This window comes from Silurus aristotelis (assembly GCF_946808225.1).
Source record: "Silurus aristotelis genome assembly, chromosome: 6".
Classification (NCBI taxonomy): domain Eukaryota; kingdom Metazoa; phylum Chordata; class Actinopteri; order Siluriformes; family Siluridae; genus Silurus; species Silurus aristotelis.
This window is the reverse complement of record NC_139579.1, coordinates 20,017,362-20,031,813: the sequence shown is the minus strand read 5'-3', so window position 1 is coordinate 20,031,813 and position 14,452 is coordinate 20,017,362. Positions and strand designations below refer to the sequence as shown.

Sequence of the window (14,452 nt, the reverse complement as noted above, 5' to 3'; positions counted from 1 at the left end):
AAATATTTTTAATAGGCCTACATTTAAAAAAAATCTCTCTCTCGCCAATAGGGGGTGCTGCAGCACCCCCAGCACCCCCACTTCCTGCGGCCATGAAGAAGCCTGTCAATCTTCCAGTTCATATCAAAAGGTGTTCATTGAGATTGTTTTCAGGTCTCTATGCAGGACACAGAAGTTATTCTATTCCAGCCATGGCAAATTATGTCTTCATGGACCTCATAGGGGCATTGTCATGATAAAACAGGTTTGGATCTTTTATATCCAGTGAAGGGAGAACCTAATACTACAAGATACAAAGACATTCTAAATAAATGTCTACTTTCAATTTTTATATGTATTCTAAAGTATGTTGATTCTAATAATGAAATAACTATTATAATTATAATTATATTCTAATAACTAATATAATTATTTAAACCCCCATGCAGGGAGAACATTTTCTCCAATTTCTAATGCCATTTTCCTTTACATGTACTTTGCAGAAACATGAATATCTGCCCACACAATACATACAGTATGACTCTTTGTGTGTTTGGATTTTAGTTCAAGCATAGAAAAGAGACTGTCATTTCAGTTTAGTTGTATTTATACAGATCTGCATGAGGCAGGACAAAGCAGCTGCATTGAAGGCTTCTGCAGCATCAAGGTGTTCATTAATTTTTAATGAACTAGATTCGCACCATCTAAACCAAGCAAACAAGCCTGTTTATGCTTCCAGGCTGAAAAGACACAGGAAAGTGCAGACTGGCTTTACATCTTGAAGGATACAGTTACTTGCCATGAATAAAACAACAAACCATTTAATAAAATATATTTGCATTACATTGATTTCATAGATGGAATAATTTCTGAGAATGAAATACATTTTATTACAAGTTAACTTATATTAACATTAACATTATGCTACAAGGAGGAGTAGCCCAGGAATTTATACTAAAGAGGCTTTCACATCTGGAAAAAAAATGCAGTCCTCAAATTGACTGCTCAAATACTATACACATGCAGTACAGAAAGAAGTTTGAATGGACCACATGCATTTTGCATTGTGTTTTACACGAAAGGTTCCATAAGGCCAAAAGGAAAGTGAAGTAACTGTGTTGCAGCTTTAGCAATGCTACTAAGTTTAAGACAGTGACACAAGAACGAAATGCATTTAGAAAAGAAATTCTGATTTAATTTGACTTGTTGCGTATTGTATCGAAGACACAGCCAGTCCAACAGGACTAAAATTTTGGAGTGAAGTGGAAAAAACTAAGGTCTAAGTTTAAGAAACGAAGGCTAATTGGATGCTGATGAACCAGGAAAAACACACACTAAGTCCTCTTACCCAGATTTTTGATGGATGCCTCCTTGTGATTGTGCCAAATACTTCCTTTAAAATGTATAAATAATTATTGGTTTTAATATTGCTAGTATATAGTTATAAAATTATTTTTGTAATCTTTTAGGATTGTCATGCACAAGTCTTTCTTGATCTTCATGATGTTGACTTTCTAAATGCTCCTTGGAAAAACTGGGGGTTTCTATAACCAAAGCATTGCCTTTACAATTTAAATAATATCAAACATTTGTAAATCAGTTTGCAAACAGTGATTGATTGATTGATTGATTGATTCATTCATTCATTCATCATTTTCTCCCATAGAACAGAGGGCAATCAGAACCCTGTAATTATTATTTTGTTCCTGATACAAATATTTGCTTATGTAGCTGTTTTTGTTGAAGCTGCAGGATTTGTCCATTGGGGGAAAAAAGAAAAAACTGGACAGTATGTAAATCAGAAAATCAGCAAACCAAAAAAACATGTAAACATGTTAAATCTAATTGACACTGATGGATGTAATCTATGCCTTTGACATGATTAAGATAGGTGTAATGGATCCAGAATCATACAGTTTTATTCACATTCATTTGTCATGAAAGATAGTACAAGCCCAAGGCATCAGATGCTATTTTTATATATTCTCCTCATTAAAATGCAAATTTCAAATATATTTTAATAGATTTATTTATATAATACATTGGCAAATGTAAATCATATCTAACATGGCAGATATATGCTAAGCAAATTAGAAATGGATCTCTCTTTCTCCTGCTCTCAGCATTGTTTGACCCGTTTGCCCTTGTTGCCTTTAGCTTTGCTGCTGCTTTATTCTTCTTTAGTGGTCTAGAAACACAATTTAAATTTGGATTACTTCTCAATAGCATGAATTTCAATAAACTGTTGAATCATACAGTCAAAAAGAAGGAAAAAAACTTCTATGCCTACTACAGATCTTAAAATTATGAAGTGTGAACATTCAGGCATGAGCAGTTTTTGTCAAAGTTAGTTTTAAAAAAATTCAACATGAAGAGTTTCACGCATCTACAGTCGAATAGAATGTTGTTGCATATGGAGCTTACATTGTGCTGCAATTCATTTCCTCTGTGCATGTGTGGGTGGAGTCAGGGCTAAAATATCCTGATCCCATTAATCTATATAATAGCAAATTGAGTCCATGATGAAGGGCAGCTTTTTCCTTCAAAAGTACGCTGATATATCATAACAGCTAGCTGCTCTTTACAGTGAGGTAGGGGAAATGAAGTGGAGGATTTAATAAATGATGGCTATTTTACAATCCTTGCCAAATGATTATGCATGTAATATCAGTTTGATATCACATGGATTCGTGCATCATTCAGCCTTACTTATGAATTCCAGTTGATCTACCAGTAAACAAAAATAATATATTGCAGCATTTCTAAATGCTTTTAAAATTCTCAACAACAAGGTCACTTGCATGAGTTATAGCATTATTATTATAAATAAATAGTAAACATTTTAATCCTGATGAACAGTATTGGTTTTATACTCTTTGGATTTGTAAAGAATATCAGGAATTCGTAATCTGTTTTTAACTAATTAGTTTTTTTTTTTTCATTCTACATACCTCATGACCAAAGACTTTAATAAGGTCGTATTAGGCCAGCATCATCGTACCAAAAAGAATATACAGTATGTAGCAATCTTAACTATGTTGCAAAAAAAAAAAATTTGGTTTAAAAATATTTGTGGTTTAGTAAAAACCAATGCATTAGTTTATGATAAAGATGGGACATGCAATATCATAAGATAGGGATTATACAGTACTGAAATACAAAGATTAATGTGTGAATAACATTAATCCAACACTGCCACTGTGTGGGCAAGGCATATTACCCTCCTTTTCCACATGTACGGCACATGATATATATATATATATATATATATATATATATATATATATATATATATATATATATATATATATATATATATATATATATATATATATATATATATATATATATATACAGTGAGGAAAATAAGTATTTGAACACCCTGCTATTTTGCAAGTTCTCCCACTTAGAAATCATGGAGGGGTCTGAAATTGTCACAATATATGATTTTTAAACTATTTATTTGTATGATACAGCTGCAAATAAGTATTTGAACACCTGTCTATCAGCTAGAATTCTGACCCTCAAAGACCCCAAAAGTCTGCCTTTAAAATGTCCACCTCCACTACATTTATTATCCTAAATTAGATGCACCTGTTTGAGGTCGTTAGCTGCATAAAGACACCTGTCCACCCCATACAATCAGTAAGAATCCAACTACTAACATGACCAAGACCAAAGAGCTGTCCAAAGACACTAGAGACAAAATTGTACACCTCCACAAGGCTGGAAAGGGCTACAGGGAAATTGCCAAGCAGCTTGGTGAAAAAAGGTCCACTGTTGGAGCAATCATTAGAAAATGGAAGAAGCTAAACATGACTGTCAATCTCCCTCGGACTGGGGCTCCATGCAAGATCTCACCTCGTGGGGTCTCAATGATCCTAAGGAAGGTGAGAAATCAGCCCAGAACTACACGGGAGGAGCTGGTCAATGACCTGAAAAGAGCTGGGACCACCGTTTCCAAGGTTACTGTTGGTAATACACCAAGACGTCATGGTTTGAAATCATGCATGGCACGGAAGGTTCCCCTGCTTAAACCAGCACATGTCCAGGCACGTCTTAAGTTTGCCAATGACCATTTGGATGGTCCAGAGGAGTCGTGGGAGAAAGTCATGTGGTCAGATGAGACCAAAATATAACTTTTGGGTCATAACTTTGGGGGGTGTTTTTCTGCACATGGGACAGGGCGACTGCACTGTATTAAGGAGAGGATGACCGGGGCCATGTATTGCGAGATTTTGGGGAACAACCTCCTTCCCTCAGTTAGAGCATTGAAGATGGGTCGAGGCTGGGTCTTCCAACATGACAATGACCCAAAGCACACAGCCAGGATAACCAAGGAGTGGCTCTGTAAAAAGCATATCAAGGTTCTGGCGTGGCCTAGCCAGTCTCCAGACCTAAACCCAATAAAGAATCTTTGGAGGGAGCTCAAACTCCGTGTTTCTCAGCGACAGGCCAGAAACCTGACTGATCTAGAGAAGATCTGTGTGGAGGAGTGGGCCAAAATCCCTCCTGCAGTGTGTGCAAACCTGGTGAAAAACTACAGGAAACGTTTGACCTCTGTAATTGCAAACAAAGGCTACTGTACCAAATATTAACATTGACTTTCTCAGGTGTTCAAATACTTATTTGCAGCTGTATCATTTGCAGCTGTATCAGCTGACATGCACCTACGATGACAATTTCAGACCCCTCAATGATTTCTAAGTGGGAGAACTTGCAAAAGAGCAGGGTGTTCAAATACTTATTTTTCTCACTGTACATACACATATATATATATATATATATATATATATATATATATATATATATATATATATATATATATATATATATACATACAGGTAGTCGTCAACTTATGACCACAATTGGGACAGACAAATCGGCCGTAACACGATTTGGTCGTAAGTAGAGTAGGCTATATGTACAGTACTGTGAAATTATGCCGGAAGCTGGTAAAAAATAACGTACGAATTGTGGTCATAAAGTCGAATGGTCGTAAGTTGCATAGGTTGTAAGTCGACGACCACCTGTATATATATATATGATATTCATGTACCGGTATATAAGATGTGAGAGGTGAAGTGTATTGTCATTTCTAATACCAGTTATAAATTACATTATCCTACCTGTTTAACCTCTTGTTTGCATCCTCTGATTAGCCCATGACACTGAGGCCATCCTAGAACAATAGAGTGTCTTTTTTCTAAGAGGGAAAAAGAAGACTCAGTTAACGAGAACTAAAAAAAAAGAAAACCTCTAAAAAATTGCAATCAGTCTTTCAGACTTTGATTGCTTTTGTGTAGCAAAGTGTAACCTTTTGTGACAGCAGGGAGCTGCTCAAAAGCAGGCAACAATCCTGTGGAGGCTCTTCTAGTGTCCAGAGCCTGCTTCCACCAGCTGCCCAGCTTACAGTCACCCATTCGTCCTGACGTAGTCCTAAAACAAACTACCTCCTTAAGTCTTGCATTTTTGCTCTCACTGGTTGCTTTGTCTTTGGTCTTCTCAGCATGGCTGAGGGGCAGTACTGGAGCTCCAAGAGAAATCTGAAGCTGATGAGGACGAGAACCATGCCTCACAGAGTTTAAATCCGTTACCAGAATAGAGTTTTTGACAGATGATAAAACAGAAGGTTGGTTAGGTTCCTCCTCCTCCAGTGTGAGGTTCTGTTCACTAAGCTCTTCTAGGAGATCCGGCATGGTCTCAGTAATTGCACAGGAGGTAAGGATCTCCGGCTGATCCATGGCATCTTGGGAATCATAACAGAAGGACCTGAAGCTCTTCTCGATTGGAGAGTAAGGCAATGCTCTCTAAACAAAGAAAGGGAAGAATATTAAATAAACATCAACCACTTATTAAGAAATAGGTCATACAATTGTAAATGTTGCAGTCTATACTAAAAAATATAGTCCATAATGAACAGATGAGGGTAATGATTTTACTCACTTTTAAAGGATTCAGGTTCAAAAAGCTGTTTGATCCAAATGTTTCCTCACATATGGTGTTTTGGCAATTATCACTCTTAGAATATAAAACATTAAATTGTTCATTCTCATCTTCTGCCCTTACGCTCTCAGAATGTGGCTCCTGGACCATATCATCAAGTGGTTCCTCTATCACAAAAACAAAGTAAGATTATAAACTACAGCAGCAAACAATGTAATACTTTTAATAATTAAAAAAAGTTAATAGAAATACTTACCATAATCAGGAATTAAATAATTGTCCCCATTCACAGGGGTCATAGCAGTACTATGCAGCATGGTCTGTTTGTCCTCACTGCTGTAAATTTTATATGTCAGGGTAAAACATATCAGATCAAAACTGTTTTATTTGCCAAGTATATGTGCATGTCAGAAGTTTGGAAACAACTAGTCATATCATTTCTGAGACACGCATGATCCCTTTGTTTATATGACTGAAATGACTGAAAGAATGTTCTATCGATTAAGAAATAACAATTTTTTTTTTGGCTCTAAGAACTATAAGACAAAGAACAGGAGAGATGATGTTGCTTCACACAAAAGGCCAGAGGCCGGATTTCTAACTTCTGATTGTGTGGGCAGCCTACTGCCAAGCCCAAAGCTCTGCCCCAGCAGCACAGAATAGTTTTCTCACCATTCGCCTCACACTGCTTTCAGTTAGACACACTTACAGGCTTTAGCTCCATACTGCCTTTTTTGAAAGTTTGTCTACTTTTTTTTGGCTTGTGTTTGTTGTGCAGAATCTAACCAATGCTTGTTTAACCTACATTAAATTTTATTACACTTTATTCAACTCCCAGTTCTCTACAAGTGCAACAAAGCAGACTCATCTCCTGACTGTTTCAGCCCCAGTTCAGGTGCTTAGCAATTTTAATAATGACGCTCCATCCCAGCTAATATTAGCTAATTACCCAAAGCATGCTATCGGTAATGTATGCCACTCATTTAATTCTTTCTGGTTTGCACATGGCCATAACTGCAGACCTGGATTGGTGTCTTTGCATTATGTGAGATTCTTTCTCCACAGTTTCAAGAAACCTTACCCCATATTGTAATTTTGAGATCTTGGCCCATGAGAAATCCATAACAAATACTTCAGATATAGATGTGTTTGTAAGGATTCTTGCCAAGGGAAGCAGGAGACTAGAATAGACAGATGTATGGGCCTGATAAAACTGATTAACAATACAAATAAATTGAGGGGGAAAAAAAAGTTTACTTGTTTTATAAAAAAATGCCAAAAAAGAAAATTGGTTCTATAATGTTCTGAGACTATCTTTGATTAAGTAATGAATAAAAAAAAAAGACACATTATAGAATGTTCTGATTTTGTACTAAAGTTTGAAAATAGGCTTAAGTTGATTTACAAAGTAATTTTAATTGAGAAATAATCTGAACCAATAAAAACAAGACTGATGGAGTTTATAGTTAAAGTACAGTTAAATGCTTCAAGTTGTCGAAGTTCTTTTGTTTATCAATGTTTCGTTTTTGAATCAGATTTATTCTAATTTTGTAAATAATAGTTATGGGGAGAACTGGTTTTGGTGTTGGGGCCACTGTCACTGATTGCCCACCTATAACTGGTACCAGCCCACCCTATTATAATTGCCTAGAACAGGCCCTGCTCACACCCACGGTCAAACATGCAGGTGAAAGCTTAAAGGTTTGGGGTGTTTTGGAGCCGAGAAGGGGAGACTTATTTCAAGTTAAAGGAATACTAAACCAACATGTCTACTGTTCCCTACTTTAATGCCATGATTGAATTCTGTCAATTTTTTGTCTTAATTGTGGTTAATTGGAACCAGTGTCACGATTCAACAAGACCAAGACCCAAAGCAAATGTCTAAGCTTTGTAAGGGTTTATGTGGAGAGCAAACAGTTGGCTGGAGTGTTATCAATCATAGAATGGCTGACCCAGTCACCAGTCACCAGTTATAAATCCTATTGAACTGCTCTGGAATGAGCTGGATCAAAAGGTCAGAAAGTAATATCCAACCTGCGAAGAACACCTCTAGCGAGTTTTAAAAGAGGTATGGCAATGAATTTCAGCTAAATGTTTGGAGAAACCAACTATCCAGATGTTAGGAGTGGGTAAAGCTATAATTAATTCTAAAGAAGGATTTTTAAATGGAAATAGATTTTTCACATTTGTTTGGTCAAAGAAAATCCCCATACCCTTAAACTACATAGTTTGTGGCATATAAACAAAAGGAACACGTACATGTCTATAAAAACAATAAAAGACTAAGTGCTTTCAAACTTTTGACAAAGTCTTTTGAATGCCTTTTAAAAAGTGCATTGCATATTGCTATTAACTGATTGTCTTCCAAAGCAGTTCGTACATTCAGCAAGAGGCCATTAAAATTACCTGCTTTCTATCTGTGTGACTTTCATTATGTGACTCTCATTTGGATCTACAAGATTTCCTGCACAGGCCAAACTCTGCTCAATACCATCTAAATTAAAAACATAAAAAAATGTCAAAAGAAAATTAAGAAAAACAAGCAATCAAAAATAAAAAACAAACAAACAAAAAAAACCCCCAGCTAGACTCACTCTCAGACATGGCCAGCTCATCGATGCTTTCTCTGCAGTTTTTGATGAGCGCAGTCTTTGGGACGTCTCTAGTAATAGTGATAATAGAAGAGCACTGGCTGGCATCTTTACATGACATGCGATTGTTGCTTAGCAGGTCACAGTCCTCATCATCGGTCTTCTCTTGTTCTCCCTCGGCATGTGGTGCAGAGTCCATGCGGTCTGGCGATGTGGAGCCAGATGAGAGGACTGCTGGAGATATATGAACCTCCTAAAGACAAATAAAGAAGAGAAATTCATCAGTAAATAAAAATAAAGATGATAGACAGGTCAAATCCCTGTGACTCTAGTATGTGTATATATAGCAGGGGTGCAACAGAAATTCATGGTTCAATATGTACCTCGATTTTTAAGTCTGGGTTTGGTACAATTTCGTTATGATTAGGTGAAAGAAACGCAAAACATAAAATTGCTTGTAATTTTTTATCAACACAGATTATTACTAATTAGATTTGTAGGTCCCCTGGTGGTCTAGTGGTTAAGATGCAGCGCTCTCACCGCTGCGACCCGGGTTCGATCCCCGGTCAGGGAACCATCCCCAGCCACTCTTAGTGCCGGTCCCAAGCCCGGATAAATTGGGGAGGGTTGCGTTAGGAAGGGCATCCAGCGTAAAACATGTGCCAAATCAAACGTGCGGAGGATCCGCTGTGGCGACCCCTAAGGGGAGAAGCCGAAAGAAAGTTTTAGATTTGTGAACATAAACAGTTTACATTTTTAAACAAATTAAAAATAAAATGCCTGCTTGGTTAAATATAATATTTTATAATCTTTCTCCTTCTTTTGGCTTCTCCCATTAGGTCTGTCTCCATACCCCCCTGTCCTCCACATCTCCCTCTTTCAAACCAAATATCTGCATGTCTTCCCTCATCACATCCATAAACCTCCTCCTTGGCCTTCCAACGTCACTCCCAACAAAAACCTTAACATCTTCATCTCTGCTACCTCCAGCTCTGCCTCCTGTCTTTTACTCAATGCTACTGTCCCTAAACCATACAACATCGCAGGTCTCACCACAGTCCTATAAACGTTGCCTTTCACTCTTGCAGATAACTTTCGATCACAAATCACTCCTGCCACTCTTCTCCACCTCTTCTCCCTGCTACCGCACAATATAATATAATATAATATAATATAATATAATATAATATAATATAATATAATATAATATAATATAATATAATATAATATAATAATAATAAATGCACTCAGAGGAGATTAAACAAACTTGCTGTCTGCCACCTAGTACGTTCTAAACGTTAATACGTTTTAACTCAGATGTTCCGCATGTAAAATTATTGCTTTTACCGAACAAAAAGTCCTATACCGAAACATTTCAGTACGAATACGTGTACCGTTACACCCCTAAATATATTTGCCTATTACTTTATCATAGTGTTTAATACAGAATTGTGCAGAGGCACGGTTTACCATTCTGTCATACTGTAACAACTCTGTCTCTTCTTTCTGAAGCTCAGGATTAGAAGAGATTGGTAATTCACAATAGGTCTCAGGTGACTGTGACACAATCCTGTTTTCTTCAGTTCTCCCAAAGTATTTTGGCCATACCACCATCATTCTTAATATGCAGGAACAACATAAACATATGTAATTGTACAACATGAGTTATTCCTCTATTATTGTTTTACCATTTTAACTACTGTATATAGGCATTATTGCATACTGTAATACCTTGTATGTTTTTCTGATGAGTTAAGCTCTGTTACAGCTTCTCTAAATAGTCTGAGAAAATCTCCAGGAGTCAGAGAGCCATTAAACAGACACTGGTAGAGCAGTGCAGACAGTGGAATAGGAGCACATCCTGAAAGTGTTAAAAGATGACTAAAGAACTGAACATGATCATATTTATGATCCTATAATAATGAAGTTTTTATCAGTCAATGAATAAAATTAGGTCACCTTTTACAACAACCTTATTTTCTGCAACCTTATCACCAAGATCTCTTTGGTTTATGCTGTCAGTTTTCCTTGAATTCTGTCTTTCCGATAAGCCGAGATGTAGAATATCCTGCAATAAAAGGAAATGGTTAGTAAATTATTTTTATGGATATGCAAGATGTTTTTAAGTAATTTTTCGTTTGAAAATAGCTAGTTTACTAAGCTCAGAGTAATCACTGTGCAAAGGCACATCTTACTGTGTCACCTTACATACACTGGTCAGTAGTTCTCTACAGAGATAAAAATTTTCACAGCCACATATGATATGTTTGAGTGGATATTTATTTCCTGATTGGCCCCATTTGAGCAGATTCTTAGCCTTAGCAACATAGCTGAAAGAATATGTTCTCTATAGCAGGCTTGATGTAGTAAAGTTACTTCATTGCTGCTTGCATCTGCCCCTCTCTTAGCAAAGTCCTTAACACAGCATAACTGTGACATGATAACTATTCTAAATTATAACTTTTGGATTATATAAGTGTGATACTACAAGATGGCATACAGATACAAAGCCATGGTCTAGGAGCCACAATCCGTAGATCTGTTGCGAGAATCTGGATGGTATGCAAAAGGTATGGCGGAAAGACTCCAGCAGGTTTCCTTTACATTGAATGCTAGACACATCCAGAATAAAATACATTATCTGTAAATAAAGAGTTAAATAGAGCATAAAGAAAAGAGAATGCGAGAAAACCCACACCCATTTATGTATGTATTTTTCTAGAGTAATTGTTTTTTCAGGTTTTCAGTTGAAATGTTTTTTATCCCAGGGATCACAGGGTACAAAGTAGGACTACACTTATTCACACCAATATTCACACCATCATACAGACCTAGAAATCCTAGTGAAAAACATATGCAAAGAACATCCATGTTGATCCAAGAGATGAACCTTTGCCACATATCAATCTAATTGTATTATCATTTAATATAAATTAGCCAATCACAAAAAGGATACAATGGCTAGAGCAGATGTGTTGTATGCAGTGTCTGTATATGGGACCAGTACTAGCTTTAAGAGAGATTGGAGGGAAGGTGGTGGGTAAGTCTGGTTGGTGCAATCTTCTGAAACCCATAGTGGCCCATATTGTTTGTGCATATAAGCCACAATTGCCTGTATAATGGAGCTCCCTCTATATTTATCCTCAATAACACACCTGAGAAGAGAAAACAAAGAGATATATTTTTAATCTGTGCAGAACCTGTAAAGCTTTTTCAGCAATACAGAAGCAAAGTATAACAAGGAGTGTTCAGGAAATATACTGTGTCAGCGCACTTGACTATTTGTGTATAGTAAATTACCTTAGCTGCAAACAATTTGTCTTGTGGTGCTGCTTCATATCCTGCCACATCTGAGAGATCTGCTCCAGCTCATTGGCATCTTAAAGAGAAGATGCCAGTATTTTACATTTGTAGTTATTTCTTTATGTTGATCTTCTTTTAAGATAACACCCTTATTTATGTAATTGTGCATCTACTTATTTTCCTACATTATGTCATATTGCTCTTGATTTCTCAGAAAGACCTATGGCTCAGTGGGTCAAGCTGTAATTTTAGTGATATGAAGAAATGTCTGCTGCCATTAGCCAATTTTGGGTCCTTGATCTAGTCGCTTAATCATGCCTGACCCAGTGCTTTGATGACAACAAGCTGAGGTATGCAAAGACTCACATGCACAGCTATAAAAATGCTAAATGACTGGTTTTATATTATTGTTTCAAATGTGTACACATAAGAACATGTGCATACTGTACAATCCTGATTGTCATTTAAAACATCACCTGGGTATTGTGGCAGAAGTCCACTGAAGCTCCACCACTGTACCAGTCTTCCCAACAGGATGTGTTGTCGCAGTGTGTGTACATCCCGATTCCAGCATCCACATTGCGACATAGCTTTGGGATTAATTTGACACATTACACATGTGTGCCCTGACACATCTAAAGGAGAGGGGAGAGGCAGAACAAAAAAAAAGAAGGATCTGTCTTTTCAGTCCTCTGTACCTTTTCACATTACTTAGTGTAAGAATACCACATGCTAAAATGAACTGAACAGAAATGACCAGAGTGTGACTTACCCCAACGAGTCAATAAGAGCAAAATCTTAAGTTTCTGTGTCACTATAGATAATTTAGTGAAGGACGTACGGCCTAGAAACATCCACAGGTCATGACAGTGGTCAAAGCCTGGGGCCACAGAGAGAAGTGGCAACTCTATAGCTGTGTCATTTACTTATACATATCTTAATAGTGCATCTTTTTATAGCATTCTACTTACAGAGAGTTAGTAATTCTTTCTTGATCCGTTCTATGGAACACCGAAGCCAACAGTTAAACTTTGCAAGGCTCTTCTCAGCATCATGTTGACCTACAGAGTCATGACATCAGATTTGTAATTAAGCCAAAGCATAAATTCATTGTCATACATTGTGTAATGTGCAAGCATAATTACAAGAAAGTCATTAGGCCTATTCTTGCCTTCGGTGGTGAGACTCCGGAGCCAGCAAATGATACCTTTCACATTGTTGTCTGTTAAAGCTTTGTTCCAGAGGACTTCTGTATTGAGCATTGTCTCCATTTTCACTAATACTGGCTGTAATGGCTGTAATACTGGAGAAATGTTTTTTTTTTTATAAATATGGTGTCGCCAATGTTAAAAAATCCAGTACTCACCAGTAAGCAATTGTCTATTTCAGCACTGGAATAAGAAATGTGTCCAAATCTGCTGACCGAGCATCTGCATGCATTTACTCCGACTCAATCCTGTCAACGTCAGAATAATCCAATAATCTAGACATGTACACAGTTCTGTAGGTAGTCTGAAGAGAGTGTATATGTGATATTAAATGAAATATGCATGTAACATAAAGGAGCTTATTGCATAAGAAAATGTTATATGGATGGGCAAATTTCACATAGGTAATACCGAGATTAAGAGTCTAAAGCAAAATTCTAATACAACCCCAATTTCAAAGAAGTGTGTAAAATATTCATAAAAATAGAATGCATTGATTTGCAAATCTCATAAACTCATTATATTCATAGCAGAGAATAGAAGACCGTTTGGAACAGGTCAACTAAATGCTGGAAAATTAAGTTTTACTAACAGCTGGAGGAACATTTTTGCAACAAATTAGGTTAATTAGCAGCAGGTCTGTAACATGATTGGGTATAGAAATGTGTTTTAGAGTGGAAGAGTCTCTCAGAATTACAGATAGGCAAAGGTTTACCATTCTGCAAAAAAAAAAACCCTCTACAAAATTTAAAACCATTTTAAAATAATGTTTCTCAACATAAAATTGTAACGACATTTAATCTCATCATTTACAGTACACACTGTTTTATCATCAAAAGATTCAGAGACTCTGGGGAAAGTCACTGTGCGCAAAATTGTGAAAATCAATATTGGATGCACGTGATCTTCGGGCTTGCAGACGGCACTGCATTTAAAGCAGGAATGATTCTGGCATAAAAATCACTGCAAAAATCAACGCAGGATGGTATATACAGTTTTTAGAGTAACATACTGTATGCTTTTATTAAAACAACATCTTTTTCAGGGAAGGCCTTTTATATTTCAGCAAGATAGTGCTAAACTGCAAAATGCACAAGATATTCTTGAGATTAATATGAGGCCATATTTCCAGCAATTTAAAATACCCAAATTTGGGTCATGCAACAGAACAATAATCAAGAACAAGTGCCTGCTGCTTTAAGACAATGTCTATTGTTTAAAACACTAACCAAATAAAAAAAAAGTTCAGACTTAAACTGTGTTGAGATGCTGTGGCAGGATCATAAGAGAGCTGTGAATAAATGAATGTCCACAAATCATAATAAACTGAAGCAATGTTGTAAAGGGGACAAAATGTCTCTAAACAATGTAAGAGACTGATAAACTCCCAGCAAACTTTAATTGAAGGTAGTTACAATTATCCTT

At 36.6% G+C, this 14,452-nt stretch overlaps 1 protein-coding gene across 1 annotated transcript; it reads right to left on the bottom strand.

Annotated features, from left to right (window-relative positions):
• Positions 1 to 1,956: 1,956 nt before the first annotated feature.
• On the bottom strand, positions 1,957 to 13,277 carry LOC310727529 (uncharacterized protein). Its single transcript, XM_083544091.1, has 18 exons — positions 13,186 to 13,277; positions 12,991 to 13,114; positions 12,791 to 12,880; positions 12,592 to 12,699; positions 12,296 to 12,454; positions 11,817 to 11,895; positions 11,473 to 11,671; positions 11,017 to 11,157; positions 10,476 to 10,584; positions 10,248 to 10,377; positions 9,987 to 10,134; positions 8,520 to 8,769; positions 8,332 to 8,419; positions 6,182 to 6,261; positions 5,926 to 6,092; positions 5,297 to 5,789; positions 5,109 to 5,185; positions 1,957 to 2,167 (listed from the first exon to the last, which is right to left on the bottom strand). Exons 2-18 carry the CDS (start codon positions 13,088 to 13,090, stop codon positions 2,150 to 2,152), a joined length of 2,436 nt encoding a protein of 811 aa, XP_083400217.1. The 5' UTR covers positions 13,091 to 13,114; positions 13,186 to 13,277; the 3' UTR covers positions 1,957 to 2,149.
• Positions 13,278 to 14,452: the final 1,175 nt, after the last annotated feature.

Bases quoted from the DNA above. Each gene is read 5' to 3' on its own strand.
- LOC310727529 (XM_083544091.1), bottom strand. From the start codon at position 13,090: ATGGAGACAATGCTCAATACAGAAGTCCTCTGGAACAAAGCTTTAACA. The intron at 11,672-11,816 runs GTAATTTACTAT...TTCTCTTCTCAG, and splicing joins ACAAATTGTTTGCAGCTAAG to GTGTGTTATTGAGGATAAAT. The intron at 10,378-10,475 runs GTGACCTAATTT...TAACACTTTCAG, and splicing joins AAATAAGGTTGTTGTAAAAG to GATGTGCTCCTATTCCACTG.